Genomic DNA, 18,212 nt, shown 5'->3' on the forward strand with positions numbered 1-18,212 from the left:
GCGGCCATATAACACATTGTGGGCTGCGTAATGGTAAATAGGTTGAGAACCACTGGGCTAGAATTAGAAGCTTGATGAGTGGAGAAGGACTGGTTACGTGAGGAGAATGGGACTGGGATGGTGAGCCGGGGTAGGGAAGAGACACGACCAGGACAAGGCCAGAGTAGGGAGGATTGAGCAGAAGGATTCTCACTTCAGGGAATGGGCAGAAGACTGTACTCACTGGTGCACAATTTATTCCAGAACCTGTAATGGAACCTCAGACTGCTGAATCTCACTATTCCTTTGCTGTTAGCAAATATCTGTGATTAACCACTAGTAAAGTGTGTATCTCGTTCTCCTCTAGTGTTAATCCACATATCATATAGAGAAGGACAGCCTACTACTGCTATAAATTACTCTTTTTTGCTCAAGAGGCAAAGGTCTGCCCAACTCTGCTGATAACCCATTTGGATGTCATGTGATCAAATTTCTATATCTTCAGTTAGCTCATTTTAAAAACTAGCAAATTACACACACATGCAAAAACTCTGCTAAAAGAACATTAGTAGGGTTGCAAAGTCAAGCCAGAGGTTAGGAAATGCAGAATTAAGGTTGTGCAACCTTAATTTGGCCATCTTGTGTACATGCATATGATAGTCTTTACATGATCACATACCATTTTTCCATAGGGCTTCTGTCTTATTCTGTGTACAGGATGGACCTGCTCTGGGGAGGAATCAGGGTTGTGTAATAAAAGAGATTGTCTGTAGAATCTCTGCCATATTTATTGCAGAAGTTGAAAGGTGTGTAATGAAAGAGGGGGGATTGTAGGAACAAAGAGGATGGGTCTTATGGTTAAAGCAGTTGAATGCTGCCTTGAGAATTGGTTTATATCCCTTCCCCTGCCACAGAGCTCCTAGGTGATGCTGGGCAAGTTGCTTAAACCTTTCTTTTCACAGGTGGTCAGTAATTGTGTTTCTCATTTTCTGGGTGCCTGACTTGAGACCCCAGGGTCTGATTTGTATAGGTTCTGAGCACTAACACCTGCAACTAAAGTCATTGGGAGCTGTACTTTGAAAAATATAAAGTGATATAGAATGCTAAGTTATCTGAAAAAATCCGTTTCTAGAAGTCTCAAATTGAGCACCCAGAGTTAGTGAACACTTTTTATTTCTCTCTGCTTCAGTTCCCCATAGGTAATATGGGTATGATAACCCCTCATTTCACAGGCTGTAATGAAAATGAATGTGAAGCACTCAGATACTGTAGTAATGAGTGCCATAGAAAAGCCCATGAGGAAATTGATAATTCTGTCTTTAGAGCAGGGTTTAATTAGTGTGCAGTAAAGAAGGCATGCGGGCACACAAGGAACAATGAGGAGAAAACAGAATATTGAAACTACTCTTTGTGAGCACTGTCCATTCTGTGCACTGAATGAGGCATTGATGTAGTCTATTTCAAAAAGACCTAGTTTGTATTAACATAGTCATCTTTTAGTTCATGCCAGCAGGGTCTACACAGGGTAGTTAGAATGCAACACGTTAGAGTGCTCTACAGTTCACACCCCCATAGACTGGACTGCGGCACTGCTAAAAGATAAATCTTATTAGAATAGGATAGAAATTGTTATTTAATGACAAAATTATTTAACGTAAGAACGGCCATACTGGGTCAGACCAAAGATCCATCTAGCCCAGTCTCCTGTCTTCAGACAGTGGCCAATGCCAGGTGCTTCAGAGGGACTGAAGAGAACAGGTAACCATCAAGTGATCCATTGCCTGTCACCGATTCCCAGCTTCTGGCAAACAGAAAAATTGATTTTTAAAAAATTGATTTTCTTTAAAAACCATAGATGATTTTTCCAACTTATTTTAATAGGAAAAAATTAATACCATCTAGGTACATGATAAATTTCCAATACCATCATCTATTTCATGAGTATGGAGATTTATATAATCTTTTTTTCCCTCTGTAAAATGTTAATTTTGTTGGATAGGTCACTGCACTGGGACTCAGGACCCTTGAGTTCAGTTCCTGGCTTTTGTTGCTGGCCTGCTGAATGACCTTGGGGAAAGACACTTCCTCTTCCTGTGCCTCAGTTTCCCCATCTATAAAATGGGTGTAATATACAGATTGGCTTTGTAAAGCGCTTTGAGATGTACAAGTGAAAAGTCTTATATAAAAGCTAGTCGTTATTTATTATTAAGGCTGTCAAGCGATGAAAAAAATCTCGATTAATTGCACGATTAATCGCACTGTTAAACAATAATAGAATACCATTTATTTAAATATTTTGGGATGTTTTCTACATTTTCAAATATATTGATTTCAATTACAACACAGAATACAGAGTGTACAGTGCTCACTTTATATTTATTTTTGATTACAAATATTTGCACAGTAAAAAACAAAAATAGTATTTTTCAATTCACCTAATACAAGTATTGTAGTGCAATCTCTTTATCATAAAAGTTGAACTTACAAACATAGAATTGTGTTTTTAAAAAAAACCAAAAACCTGCATTACCATGTAAAACTTAGAGCCTACAAGCCCACTCAGTCCTCCTACTTGTTCAGTTTGTTTACATTTTTTACATTTGCAGGAGATAATGCTGCCCTCTCCTTGTTTACAATGTAACTTGAAAGTGAGAACAGGCATTCACATGGCACTGTTGTAGCCAGCGTTGCAAGATATTTACATGCCAGATGCGCTAAAGATTCATATGTCCCTTTATGCTTCAACCACCATTCTAGATGACGTGTCCATGCTGATGGCGGGTTCTGCTTGATAACGATCCAAAGCAGTGTGGACTGATGCATATTCTTTTCATCATCTGAGTCAGATGCCACCTGCAGAAGGTTGATTTTCTTTTTTGGTGGTTCAGGATCTTTTGAAAACATGCTCCACACCTCATCCCTCTCAGATTTTGTAGGGCACTTCAGAGTCTTAAACATTGGTTCAAGTGCTGTAGCTATCTTTAGAAATCTCACATTGGTACCTTGTTTGCGTTTTGTCAAATCTGCAGTGAAAGTGTTCTTAAAACGAACAACATGTGCTGGGTCATCATCCGACTGCTATAACATGAAATATATGGCAGAATGCAGGTAAAACAGAGCAGGAGACATATAATTCTCCCCCAAGGAGTTCAGTCACTAAGTAATTAACGCATTATTTTTTTAATGAGCATCATCAGCATGGAAGCATGTCCTCTGGAATGGTGGCCGAAGCATTAAGGGGCATATGAATGTTTAGCACATCTGGCACATAAATACGTTGCAATGCCAGCTACAAAAGTGCCATGTGAATGCCTGTTCTCATTTTCTGGTGACATTGTAAAAAAGAAGTGGGCAGCATTATCTCCTGTAAATGTAAACAAACTTGTTTATCTTAGCAATTAGCTGAACAAGAAGTAGGACTGAGTGGACTTGTAGGCTCTAAAGTTTTACATTTTTTTGTTTTCGAGTGCAGTTATGTAACAAAAAAAAATCTACATTTGTAAGCTGCACTTCCACGATAAAGAGATTGCAGTACAGTACTTGTATGAGGTGAATTGAAAAATACTGTTTCTTTTGTTTATCATTTTTACAGTGCAAGTATTTGTAATAAAAAATAATATAAAGTGAGCACTGTACACTTTGTATTCTGTGTTGTAATTGAAATCAATATATTTGAAAAGGTAGAAAAACATCCAAAAATACTTAATCAATTTCAATGGGTATTCTACTGTTTAACAGTTGATTAAAACTGTGATTAATCGCGATTAATTATTTTTAATTGTGATTTTTTTTTTTAGTTAATCTCATGAGTTAACTGTGATTAATCGATAGCCCTATTACAAATAAGCAAGGTGCTTTATAGAATATACAAATACAAGGTCCCCATCTGAGGAGCTTACAGTATAAGTATACACATTCAAGTGACTTAAAAATGAAGTGGGTGTTAGGATAGAATAATGATCATGAGGTTGATTAAATGGCTGTGTGTGCAGATTGATGAATAGCATTTTTGTTAGGGTACTTGAGGTTGAAATAGAAAAGGGAGAGAAAATAATAAGAAATTAAAAGATCATTGGAGGTGATGGTAAGGTGGGAGGGGGTGGGAAAACATGGTGAACATGTGATAAGCTTCACAATCATCATAGCTGTGAACACTATTAAATTGTTTGTTTAAAACGTATACTGTGTGTATATCTATATAATATATAGTTTTTCGTCTGGTGAAAAAAATTTCCCTGGAACCTAACCCCCCCTATTTACATTAATTCTTATGGGAAATTGGATTCGCTTAACATCGTTTCGCTTAAAATCGCATTTTTCAGGAACATAACTACAACGTTAAGTGAGGAGTTACTGTAGAAGCTAGGATGAGATCACCAAACTCTGATAGGAAAAATAAGGGCTCAATTCTGACACAATGGCTCATTTTATTACATATTTGAGAATTATCACAAGATCAGTTACCGATTTTACAAGAGAAGTTGTAATTCATAACCACATGTTGAATATAAGGGTTTAGTCCTAATAGACACTTCTTCAAGAATTAAATATAGTTTTAGCAGTCTGACTAGCATTAAAGTCTTGGAGTAGAGAATCTAAAACTGTATAAGTGGAAAACCATTGTATCACTCTATATGTGGTTTTACTAGGACATTGACCAGCTGTTTTTTATTTGGGAATGTGTTTTATATTATTTGTATTACACTAATGCCTAGAGGACTGAGATTGAGGTTCCACTGTGCTAGGTATAGTACAAACACATATTAAGACATAATCCTTGCCCCAAACAGGTAAATCTATAAGTCTACAAGGCAGACCAAACCCACGGGAAACTGAAACACAGAGTTATTGAGTTTGCAGAAGGTCACTAAGGAAGTCTGTGGAAAATCTGGGACCTGAACCCAGAACTTCTGAGTCCTAGTCTAGTACGTTAACCACAAGCCTAGCCCTACTTTCATGTTTTTTAGCCTAATATAAACAGAGTTTCTTTTCTGTTTTATAAGGTTTTAATTTGTTTAATGATTCTAAGCTCTCTGATAAAAATGTTAGTTTACAAATACTGCTCACCATGCAACATATATGTACACTTAAAAAACATTGATGTGCTGTGCCCAGGTATACTTTAGCAAAAAGAGCTGATAAGATTGCATCTTCAACAGCAAAAAACAAAAACAGCCCCCCCTCTCCCAAAATGTGTTATCCATAAACTAGAAAGATTAAGTACAGCTATTGACCAAATTCATGAATGCAGGGTCACTGTGTTGAAATATGTTAAGATTCACTCCATATCATGTATACTATTCTGTTGATTAATTACCAGTGTATCATACTACAAATTGATCATGGTTTTTATCAAAATATTTGTACCCGATAATTCAGAATAGCCAGCTGTAAATATCTACAGAACAAGGATCACTTTTTCCTTGGATGTGTAATTTCTCTGAACCTTTTAACCGATGAGGTCTCTGTACTATATAATCGGTTAGAAACCGGACATCCAAAAAGATAATCCTGGCCCTGACAGATGATTATTCATTCATATACTGCATTCTCTGCTGCGAAAGAACAAGGGGATCAGAAATCCTTGAGATTATAAATTGGATGTCTTTTAATGAGCCTTTTATCTTTTGAAAGAAGGAAAACTCATTAATGGACAGAAAGGAGTGCTTTCAGGTAAATTGTCAGAAGCAATAGTTGTTCCTTTGGAGTGGCATGTATTTTTTACATAATATGAAAAAAAACACATAGGGAAAATCCTCTATACAGGGAAGACCACTAGCTGTGTTCTGATATGTAAGCAGTTATATCTGATCAATATCAGTGTAATATATATTCCAAGATACAAACTGGAGTTAAGGTTTATTGTATATAGTAATGTAAGTGTAAAGTATTATAGTGATGTTATAATTATCCTCCATACAAGTATTACAAACTCTGGATATTCAGTTAAGGTTAAAATTAAAAGAAATTCAGACGTAGAAACACACCATAAAGGCATCCAAACAACCTTAACTCCACCCTGTAATGATGTTGTGCAATAACCATACTGTTATAACTAATGCATAATAGTGTTTGTGGTCTCAGGTTAGATAAACTGATTTTTAAAGACATTATATATTTTGTTGTTAGTATCACTACAGGGCAGAGTTCCCTAACTGATTTTCATACTTTAACTTTTTGGGGTTTCTTTTAAGGGTAACCTTAACTGTAAATATCCTGGGTTTGTAATGCTTGTTTGGGGGATAATCTGAACATCCCAGTAATGTTTTCAACCATTAAGTTACTGATATGTACTCTCAACCTTAACTCCAGTTTAACATAGTTCTGATTTGGGAATTTCCTTTTTATTTAATTAAAATGTTCATGTATGAACACTAAACAAGAATCCCAAAGAGAATGTTACAATGTGATATTTCTAATGATTTGAAGATGTATATTATAAACCTTCACTTTATTCCAACTTTTAGGACCATTGTCGCCTAAAACCTAAGCTCCATATTTCCCTTACTTGGTCACACACCACTTCCTCCTCACTATTGTCCTTCACATTTCTCTGTTCACATCCACCCTGAGTTCCCCTTCCCAACTTTCCTGTCAAGTCAATATGGTGCAGAGAGTAGTTATTGAAAATAATTTTCATTTTTGCTGTCATTCTGCATAACTTGGTTACTTCAACAAGGACTAAAGAATAATGTTCTGCAGAGAATTCCACAAAGAAGGGACTGGATAGGGTGCCATCGTCTTCCACGAAGGCAGTTTGGCATCATTTCCATTGTTCCCAATAGGAGTTGGTGGCCATTTTGAAAGAGGGAACTGTTCACCTCACTCCACTGAGAAAAATAGTAGATAGTAACCATTTTGAAAGAAGGCATTTTTTGTGAAATTATCTGTCGTAGATTAGCAGTACCCTCCCCCAATTAATCATAAAAAAAAGTTTTCTGATATAGCCAATTTCAATGAGTTTTACATTTGAAGGATCTACAGTATTTTGTTATTGAGATCATTAGGGACTTCACAAATATCTATTAGAGCGCTAAATTTCTTAAAGGTTCCATTATTTTAAATTTTAACTCAAATTAATTGATTTACTTGTAAATTCTCTTAAGTCCTTCTGTATTCAAAGAGTAAGTGCTGTGAGGGCGGTGCCTGCTGGCGGAGGCAGCACATGGAGCTAGGAGCTGAGTTCCTGTTGCCTATTCATGGAGCCCCTCTCCCGGTAAGCACCACCCCAATCCCCAGCCCTAAGTCCCTCCAAACCCAAACTTCTGCTGCTGGGGGCAGGGGAGCCTGAGACTGCCCCAGCAGCCGCCACTGCGACTGGCCCAGGGGCTGCCTGAGCTGCTCAGGCAGCTCCCAGGCCAACCGCAGGGGCCGCTGCAGAAGTCACGGACGTCATGGAAAGTTGCGGAATCTGTGACCTGCGTGACAAACACGGAGCCTTACTGATGAGACTGCTAAAATGATTTGATTGTTATTGCTTATTCTATTTGGAAAAGCTGTCCAGTAGGGTTTGGACTGACAACTGCTTACCTACCCAGGCCAGATTTGAACCAGGGGCAATAGGGTTCATTTGTATTCCGTTATCAGTCTCCCACATCATCCAGACTCTTAATTTATTCTTACTAAATATTTATTTCCCTTTCTCCTCTAGATTGTGGCTATCTCTTGTGCCAGTTTTATCCAGTAAAAGCAAAAATAAGGTGTTTCTTTTATCAATTGGTCTAAATCATTAATAGGGACAAATTTCAAGCATTTCATTCTTCGTTTATAGAGATCATTAAAAGATGGTCACCTTTTTAGAAAGAACTTGCTTGCTTTTATTTGGAGTGTCCTCCTATAGATTGATTCATTTATCCTGCTCCCTGTTTGAGTTGTAATTCCATTTTATTCCCCAGAAACCTAGATCTTTTTAAATTGAAAAAAGAATTAATCATTAGAGGCTATGACGTGCTATGTATGTCCTCTGAGACACATGCTTTAATTGTTTCCATCTGAGTGGTTCTAAACTTTATAATACAAGCTTTGCTAGTCAGCTCCTGAAGGTGCATCTGTGAGGACACAAGACTTAAGAATGTGGATCTTTAGAGCAGGGGTTCTCAGGACAAATTTTTTTGGTGGCCTCAGACTGCGACCACCAACTCTTGCTGGTGGCCGCTCAGACAATTTTTCCTAAAATGCTCTAGGAAAAACAAACAAATATGCACATATACATGTCCAAATCAGTGTAATTTATTTATTGCTAGCTAGTAAGTCTGTTGTGAAAAGTGATATTAACAAACATACAAGTATCACTTTTCACAGCAGCCTTACTTAGCCCTGTCAAGCCTGGGGAGAAATTAAGCCCTGGATTGGGGGTCAGGGGAGGCAGAGGGGGCCAGGGGCAATGGGGGAGGATTGATGGGGGGCAGGAGAGGCAGCAGGGGGCTGGAGCCTGGAGCCCCGCACCCGAAGCCCGGCGGCTGGAGCCTGAAGCCCTGCAGCCAGAGCCTGCTGTCCCACTACCCCAGGGCTGAAGCCAATGCCTGAGCCATGCAACCCCTGGGAAGGTGGGGAACTCACCTGCTACCTGCTCCTCCAGTGTTGTGCCCCAGCAGTCTTCAGAGGGTGGGGCAGGGCCCAACCCCTACTGGCAGCCCCAGCAATCAACACCAAGATGGTGCATCCTGGAGCAACAGGGAGGAGGAGGGGCCGCTATTTTGCCCCCCATCCCATCACAGCCCAGGAGGCTGTGGCTGCAAGAAAAGCCCCTGGTGGCCGCATGTGGCCCCAGTGGACGCATTTGAGAAACGCTGCTTTAGAGGATACAACCTTTGGAGAACTTCCGCTTCAGGTCCTGGTAAGCTGTGCCTTTGTATTCTGCTTTACTATGCTAATTGTTAAGAACATTATAAAAATGCAGTCATCTGTTATTTTAATATAGTAGTAGTAGTAGTAGTAGTACACAGAAGCCCCAGTCAGGATTAAACCTGTATATTTATGGTTGGTTAAAGCTTTGTGGAAACACACAAAAATCATTTCTAATTAAAATCATGGTTATATATCTTTTCTAAGAGGGGAAAAGGCCCTTAAGTAGTGGTGAGGAATTTTAATAAGTAAGGACATATAGATGAATATTGGTAGTTTCAATTTGCTTCTGTTTATTCTTCCATTGAAGGTACTGATATTTTAATTATTACCTCAGCAACAAATTGATAACACAACACAGCATTTTGACATGAAGCGATTGATATGCAGTAGTAGGAGATACAAAACCAGAAAAGATAAATACAGCTACATATTACTATAAATGTTATAAATTGCATGCCTGGGTATATAGGGTGTATAGGAATATGATTTGGTATGTGTTAAAGGTTTTCCAGCTTAAATTAGGAATGGCTGCCTTGTGGAAATGACAAAACTATAAGGTGAGTTATGCAGTTCATCCCAGAAGAAAGCCATTGTGTAGTCTGCACAGGGGATACAAAAATAATATTTTAGGACTGTTTTAAAAATATTATTGGGACTATTTTTTATCCCTTTACCTGTAAAATATCAGTTACTACGCTTTTAGCTGTAGAGGGCTCAGAGGGAGCCATTAAAAAAACCTCTAAAAATGGCTTAAAATAGCTTTTCAATGCTTAAAAATGTTACTTCTAGTCCTCAAAGGTCCTGAAATAGTGAGTGTTAAGTCTCATTGGGAAGCTCTGCTTTCCAATGGTACAAAGCTACTGTTTCTCGCTCCTGCAGTGATTCTTTAGTGTCATGGCATTTTCATAGATAAAAATGGCCTACATTTAAACTGTGCTATGCTTCTGCCACTTCACATGGAAAAAGTTGTGCAGTGGGCACATAGTGCCCCGTCATGTGCATCTTTACTGAATTTTTACTGTGCAGCTAACGTATGCATATGTGACCTTCTTTAACTATACTTCTTGAGCTTACCGAAAACAGACATGAAAAATGGGTATGTACAATATAAAAATCTATTTCTGCATTTTTTTTATGTCTGAATTAAAGTCTTCCAAAATATGTTTCCTAGGGAACAAGTTTTATACATTGCTCTATTTCCTCTTATTTACATCACAAAAATCTGAAATACTAATATAATTCAAAAGTATACTTAAATCCACTACTACTGCTAGCAAGGAGAGTAAATGTATCATTTTTATGGCTGTCACAAAAATGTTGTGGCCCTCACAATACAGGGAGTGGTAAAAGCATTTAGAAACAAATTACATGTTTGAAGCCCATAGTTCTCCTCCCTGTCACCCCCTCCACCCCTTGGAACTACATTACAAATATAAAAATTTATGACCAAATTACTTGGGTCTTGAATTAGTTGTACAATACAATGCACATTTAAATTGCACAATAGGATAAATGTATTTTGTTCTCTAAACATTGACGTGCATCTGTTGTGGTTTGCCAATTATGAAGTAAGGGATTGGAGAGGGAATGTCTCAGAGGAGACCAGGATAATGTAAAAACGTGTGTAACTTGCAGAAAAGACCAAATTAGTCATTTCTTCACTGTAAAATATGTAAATAACGAACACAGGTGAAAGCTGCTTTGACAAATTTAACTCATGCAACTATCACTGGCCCCAGATTATAGTAGAGGAATTACCGTACTTAGTTTTTGATTAACAAATGGTCTCTCCTGAAACTTCATCCAATTTATACAACAACTGATCTTAACAATCAGTCTTTTCAACATAAAAAAAATAACATTTTATTGTATTTAAACTTTTTAAAATTATTCTGAAATAATATTTATTTAAAAATTGGTTGTGAGTACTTTTTTTCTTTAAAATACAGTTTTGATACTGTTTTTGAGGGGACAGAAAGTAGCATTATGGGATTCCAAGTGTGCATCAATGTAACTTCCAGAACACATTTTCTCATATTGCAAGCAAAGATATGTTTTTTTTTTCCTAACAGTCTGCTCTACAAACTTTTATGAAAGTTATGTTCTTTCTGGTTTGTAGCTTTAGGGGATGAGGGGTTCATCTTATCTTCTTCCATGGGATATGTGAAAAATTGGAGGCATTGAAATAGTGTTCAATATTTTGGATATATTTTCATTTTTTCACTTATCTCAGCCTCTTTATTGGCTGGTTCTGTTGCTCTAATACAGTGCCTAATATCTGTGCATTTCTTCTGTGATACAACAGCAGAACATAGCTAGTTAAAGGGAAATCAGTTAATTGCTGAATGCCTCTCTGCCCTTTACTATTTGAAACATTCAGGGCACAACTTTAACTATGACTTTTGGAAAACTTTGGCACATCATTTTTACATCTAACTTACTTTTCTCTTATTTATTGATACATTTGTATATAGTAGTATAAATTTGCATGGCGGTCAACTGTGGAAAAGAAAGTGAAAAGTGGATTTTGAGGAATATAGGAATTGCCATGCAAAACTACCAGTGGTCTGTCTAATCCCGTATACTTTCTCTGACAGCAAACAGTACTATATTTCAATGGAAGATTATAGACAACCCTCATATATTGTGTCTGGGGCAGGGAAGTTTTTTCCTAACCCCCAGATAGTGATTGGCTTATATCCTGAAGCTTGATTGTCCATGTACACATATTTAGCCTCTCTAATATAACTGGATGTTCTTGTTATCCATAAAAATGTCTAATCCCTTGTTGAATCCCACTAAACTCTATGCATTGTGCTAAAAAACAAAGCATTCTTATTGTCTTTAAATGTGTTGCCCTTTAATTTTATTAGATGCCTCCTTCCCCTTTTTTTTGAGTTACAAGAGGGACTAAATAGGATTGCCTAGTTAACCTTCTCAGTAGCATTCATTATTTTGTATACCTGTGTTATGACACTATAGACTAATATCTTTTAAAACTCTTCTATTTTGAAAATCCTTTCACATCATTAATTTTAATTGCCCTTCTTTCAACCCTTCTGTATCTGATTTTGACATGGAATGACCAGAACTGAACATGTTTTCTAAGGGAGAATATAACTTTGATTTATGTAATGCCATAAAAATATTTTCAGAATTAATCTCTATCCCTAACATTGTTTTTGTCGTTGTTTTGTTTTACCATTACTGCATAATAGATACTGGCTATCCCACTCAGTCACAATAAATTAATATTATATACTTAGCTAGTCCTTTTCTCCAGCACAGTAAAATCTCAGTGTGTTAATTATTTCTCTCATAAATTCCCCCCCGTAAAAGAAACATGATTAATGAGTTGGAGCATGGACATTTTACTTACTTTGTGTGAAATAAACTTTGTAACCACACTTATTTTACACTTCTCCATTTTTCTTCTGCTCAAATATCTATTTTTAGTAGTGTTGGGAATATTTTATTTTATTATTGACAAGTACAGTCACAATTAGCTTCTCAGTATTTACTCACTATCTGAGACGGGAGAATTCTTCTGCCTTTCCCTTATTTTTATTTTTAAACAAAATTAGCTCCTGAGGGGAAGAAGGGAGAAAACTCAATTCTCATCTGCAAACTAAAGATTTCTATTTAGATGGGTTAGTGGGCCCAACTGGTCAAGGTTACATGGTCCTGAGTTAAATTTTCATTTATCATCATCATCCAGGCATCAGAAGACCACATAGTGAAATCTGCAAGGCCTAGTGCAGTAGTGGAAAATAGCATGCAATAGAATAAAGTAATAAATCATTTGAACAATTATGATTTTTGTGCTAGTCTTATCATTTTATTTGTTGGAGACTAAATAAAATGTACTTGTACAAATATGTCTAATTTACCTGTAAAAGGTAGTGCAGGCATAGCACAGGGGCACAATTTCACAGGATGGTGGGGAAGGAGTGTATCCTAGGGGGATAAGTACCCAAGGGATTCCACTGGGAAAACCCATCATAAATTAATACTATCCCTGCCTTAGCCTTTTTGGAGGGGAGGGGCTGAAGTGCAAGTGGCCAATGGCAGCTGAGTTCCTGAATTAACTTTGTTAGGATTCAGAGAGGCTAGGGAGGATTACCACTATGGAGCCATATCTCTGGACTGAATATTCCTGCGTCTTCATGGCTGGAACTTTTTTTCCCCCCCACTGAGCCTATCGCTATGGGTAATATGTAGGCTACTCGATTTGCCTTACTCTGCAAGGTTGCAACCTAGCCTAAAGCATCAAGTTGAAGTGAAGAAAGTAATTAATACCAAAGGGTAATTTAAAGGAAATATAATGGTGAAGATAACTTGCATTAATATTTAGTTTCACCGACTTGACTGGTATATTCCAGCAACAAGATTAATTAAGCATCAAAAAGATTTTTTTCAAGTCATTTTGATAAGAACATAAAAAATGGCCATACTGGGTCAGACCAAAGGTCCATCTAGCCCAGTATCCTGTCTTCCAACAGTGGCCAATGCCAGGTGCCTCAGAGGGAATGAACAGAACAGGTAATCATCAAGTGATCCATTCCCTGTCGCTCATTCCCAGCTTCTGGCTAACAGAGGCTAGGGACACCATCCCTGCCTATCCTGGCTAATAACTATTGATGAACCTATCCTCCATGAATTTATCTAGTTTTTTTTTTTAACCCTGTTATAGTCTTGGCTTCACAACATCCTCTGGCAAAGAGTTCCGCAGGTTGGCTGTGCGTTCTGTGAAGAAATACTTCCTGTGTTTGTTTTAAACCTGTTGCCTATTAATTTCATTTCATGACCCCTGGTTCTTGTGTTATGAGGGGTAAATAACACTTCCTTATTTACTTTCTCCACACCAGCCATGATTTTATAGACCTCAATCATATCTCCCTTTAGTCGTCTCTTTTCCAAGCTGAGAAGTCCCAGTCTAATTAATCTCTCCTCATACGGAAGTGATTACATACCCTAATCATTTTTGCCCTTTTCTGAACCTTTTCTAAACCTATAGATATTATTATGGAAGGTTTTTGCTTTAATCTAAGAAAAAAGAGCAATATGTGTGGTTCACTACACATTTGATTGAAAACAAAATGGTCTTTAGAGAAGTGAAGTAGCATATAAAGTGCTTTGAAGCAAGAAAATAGCGAGAACCTTGGTTTTTCTCCTGATATTTAGTACTGATCCATTTCACTAAGCATTGGAAAATACGAATCGTGGAATGAATTTTTTTGTAGTGTAAACAATACAGTATTTGAACTTCTAATTTAGATATTTTTAAACGACTTGTTTGTATTTCGTAAAATATGCTTTATTTTAAAATTAGGGCTTCCTGTTGCAGCTGTTCCAGGAGCGCTGAGTCCTTTGGCTATTCCGAATGCTGCTGCTGCAGCAGCCGCTGCTGCTGCTGGCCGAGTGGGTATGCCTGGAGTCTCCGCTGGTGGCAATACAGTCCTCCTGGTTAGCAATTTAAATGAAGAGGTCAGTGAAACCATAAACTCTTTTTTTCCTTATTTTTTAATCACACTTCATTTGTAAATGTTTTCATTTTTTTGCACTTGCCTCTATTTTCACTTGCATACTTTAAGATCAAAGGATTTTTTCTTGTTTTTTGTATGTTTAAATTAATTTTGAAACTATAAACTTTATATTTTTTTCTATTATAGTTAAATACTTTTGTTTCCCTAGGTAGCTAACAACTTAAAATATCCTTGGATATTTGGCTACCTATTTTTCCTAAGAAAAATATGGTGAATACTGCATGTTTGGCTTTCAATTTGTAATTTAAATATTTTCACAAAAACAGCAAAATGTATTCTAATTTGTAGATTATATTTTATGTAAAGTAGAATTATGTTTTTCTTTTCTAATTATTTGCTGCTTCATTTCATGCTTACATGTCACTGCATTTTTAAAATCTTAATTTATGTGAACTGCTCTAACACGTTTTTCTTTGAAGGTTCTCCCAAAGATCTTGACGAGGCACTCTTCCAGTCTCTCTTAGTAATTTTTTCTTTGCAGTTATTATTCATTTGTCTCCAAAAACATTTTTCACCTTAATACTGTTACCTTTCTTGCTAACTCTAAAAATCTAAGGGGTTTTATTTAGTTTTGCATTTTTACTGTCTTGTACAATTTTTTTTAATTGCTGTGAAAGCTGGTATGAAATGTGGGAAGTTTGATGTATCAGTTTGTCTAGTTGGAATACTTGTTTCATTTTTAACTGGCCTCTGTTAATATGATTCATTAAGCTTATTTATCATTCGTTACTATTTTCTCATCCACAGTCTTGCATGTTAAAATGTTTGGATCAGAGTGCCATTTTGAAAGATTTTTGCCTGCATTTCATACCCAGCCATGCTTATGCACTTAAAGTTCAAAGTTTAAAATTTCTATTGCATGCTTTTTTTTTTTCATGTTGAGATGAAATGCTGTAATTTATTCTTTGATATGGATGTACTTTACCCATATTTGTCTTGGGTGACTACATTTTACTCAGTTTTTTTCTTGTACAGTACATAAACCAACCATTTTCTGACCAAATTCCTGCATTTCCTATGTACTGACCTATATTTTATTTTTTTTTGTTCCCCACTTCCTTTTTTTCTTCTGCATTGCTGTTTCCCTTCCCCATTTCATCCTTCTCCTTTTGTGTTCACCTTCCCTTTCCTTGTCTTTCCTCAAATTCCCATGCCCTCCCCCGTCTTATCCTTTATTTTCCTTATCCTTGTCTACGTTCCCTGTCTTCATTCCCTATGTTCATGCTTCTGTGCTTGAACAAAATGTGTTCCTCGGACCAACTTGCCCCAATTAACCGCCTTGAACCATGATCCATGACCACCTCACCATTCTGCGGGAACCACCCTTCGTTATGGATGATCTGTTCATCTCCGCTCTTCCTCGACTCTTCTCTCTTCTTGTCTTACGCTGCTTGCTCTTCTCTCCTTCTAAAGATGGTTACGCCCCAAAGTCTGTTTACCCTCTTCGGTATGTTATTGTTAGCACTATACTTTTATTATTGATTTAATTTTTGTTTCACCTTAATTCTTATTTGTAGCTAGCACTTTTGGCTTAAAGTTGAATAGTAAATCTTTTGCTATTTTTCTTTTGCTGTTTAAAAACTCTCCATAGACACAAGATTTTCTTTTAATGCATGCTAATATATTTTGCATGGTCTTTAATTTAATATCATTCACATAGCTTTTGAGGGTTTATCAAAAATTTATTCTTTTCAAAATTCACTATTCAAAATCTTGATCTTCTTTATTCATTTGTGTGAATGTTGAGATTGAGTGGGCGATCTTGTTGATGTCTGAATGTTTCATTGATATGTCAAGATGTGCTGTTTAGTTGATTAGACTTAAAATTAATTTTTCTTTTGGATTACCTCTCTGACTCCAAAAAAGGTGTTTATGGGGATGTGCAGCGTGTGAAGATTTTATACAATAAGAAAGACAGTGCTCTTATACAGATGGCAGATGGGAACCAGTCACAGCTGGGTAAGATTAGATTCATTTATGCCTCATTTAAATCTGTAAATTTAAGTATTTGAAATCATGTTGTGGAAATTCAAATGAACATGTTCATATTTGTCAGTCTACTCTTATTTTAGTTTTTCTCCGATCCCAGACTGTCCATGCGACATGAAAACTTATTACATCAACTCATTTTGTATTCCAAAAAGCGTATGTGTATATGCTGCTTTATGTGAACAGAATAATAGTGTTGTTGGAGGAGAAAGAGGTGTTAATTTAGTTTTTGAACTAAACATTAGCTCCAAATTCTAATTTAACCCTATGGACATCAGTCTGCTACTACACTGGCCATATCAGCACAATAGCATACACAAAAATACCACAATTAAATCAGAAAAAAGAAGTTTGATCATAATACTAGGTAGTGGTGTATATGTTGATTAGTGTCATGGTGGGCTTTTTCACCTGGAATAAATTATTTGGACCATTCAAATAACAGAATAAAATAGGGTTGTGTTTGCATGCATGTTTTACTGAATACATGGCTAAACATAGCAGTGCAGTTTTGAAAATTTTACAAACTAACTTTGAAATGGAATTATTTTTCTAGCTTGCAATGTTGGCTGAAATCCGTGATTTAATGCGAAACTATATGGCATCCTTGCAGGGTTTTGAAATGTAGTACTGAATTTAATAAACTTGTCTTTTTCAGCCATGAGTCATCTTAATGGACAAAAAATGTATGGAAAGATTATTCGAGTTACCCTTTCCAAGCATCAGACAGTACAGCTACCTCGAGAGGGACTTGATGACCAAGGGCTCACTAAAGATTTTGGTAATTCACCCTTGCATCGCTTCAAGAAACCTGGCTCAAAAAATTTTCAGAATATATTCCCTCCGTCTGCAACACTTCATCTGTCCAATATTCCGTAAGTATTGTATGACAATAAGCCAACGGGATTCACATAAGCCATAAAATACTAGATCCACTAATAATTAATTCTTACGTTTTTTTGTTTTCCATTTTTCTAGACCATCAGTAGCAGAAGATGATCTGCGCACACTGTTTGCTAACACTGGAGGCACTGTGAAAGCATTTAAATTTTTTCAGTAAGCAACTTTTCCTTGAATCCTTATGTTTTTAACAAAAGATTGACTTCATATGTTTTAACAGAACGTCTTGAAAAAATACTCTTCTGGAGAGGGAAGAAAGGTTTTTAGGCCCTTATTTAGTATTGATTGAGTTCCTAATGTTGTTGTTTTGTTTCAGAAGAGATCACAAGATGGCACTTCTTCAGATGTCAACAGTGGAAGAAGCTATTCAGGCTTTGATTGATCTGCATAATTACAATCTTGGAGAAAATCACCATCTGAGAGTGTCTTTCTCCAAATCAACGATTTAAAATGGGAGATAAAAAATGAAGGTGTATCGCATTGTTCAGTGTCGTCACCTATTGACTGTTCAGGAGAGTGGGGACCAGAGTTTGACTTCTGTCTTTCATGCTGTTATCATTCCTTGGTTGTTTTTAAAAAAAACATTCATAAGAAAATAAAAGCAGTGATATTAACTGTTGGTTTTTCATCTGTTGTTTAGAGAAACATCATTTTGTTTAAAAGGGTTTCAAGTTAAGCCCACAGTTTTTCAAGTTAGTTGACATACGTGCCTTAAAAAGGAAAACTAGTGTTGCTAGAATTGCATTTGCTAGTAAAATGAATTTGGTTGGCTGGGGCACAGTGTTACATGAGAATTAAAATATATTTAGGCAGGGGTGTGTTAAAAAGGTTAAGGTTTTTGTTTCTCCTGCTTGGAATTCTTTTATTACTTATTGGGTTGTCACGTACCTTTCTTTTTAATCAGATAAGATACATTACTTTGAAAGATTAAAACACAGTAAGTTTTATTTC

The 18,212-nt window shown here is 36.6% G+C and overlaps 1 protein-coding gene across 3 annotated transcripts in view; it reads left to right on the forward strand.

Annotated features, from left to right (window-relative positions):
* The window catches only part of PTBP2 (polypyrimidine tract binding protein 2), an 83,241-nt gene extending 65,344 nt beyond the window's left edge, over nt 1–17,897 (forward strand). Inside the window, exons 9-14 of one of the 3 annotated variants that reach the window (XM_065409029.1) lie at nt 14,159–14,313; nt 15,786–15,819; nt 16,239–16,331; nt 17,020–17,236; nt 17,340–17,417; nt 17,578–17,897. In XM_065409029.1, coding sequence (XP_065265101.1) covers nt 14,159–14,313; nt 15,786–15,819; nt 16,239–16,331; nt 17,020–17,236; nt 17,340–17,417; nt 17,578–17,710 — 710 coding nt within the window. In that variant the 3' untranslated portion in view covers nt 17,711–17,897. The remainder of the gene's footprint in view (nt 1–14,158; nt 14,314–15,785; nt 15,820–16,238; nt 16,332–17,019; nt 17,237–17,339; nt 17,418–17,577) is intronic. The other 2 variants (XM_065409030.1, XM_065409031.1) reach the window with 2 other exon arrangements.
* The last annotated feature ends 315 nt before the right edge of the window (nt 17,898–18,212 follow it).

Source organism: Emys orbicularis, chromosome 8 (genome assembly GCF_028017835.1).
Source record: "Emys orbicularis isolate rEmyOrb1 chromosome 8, rEmyOrb1.hap1, whole genome shotgun sequence".
In the NCBI taxonomy this organism is placed as follows: Eukaryota; Metazoa; Chordata; order Testudines; family Emydidae; genus Emys; species Emys orbicularis.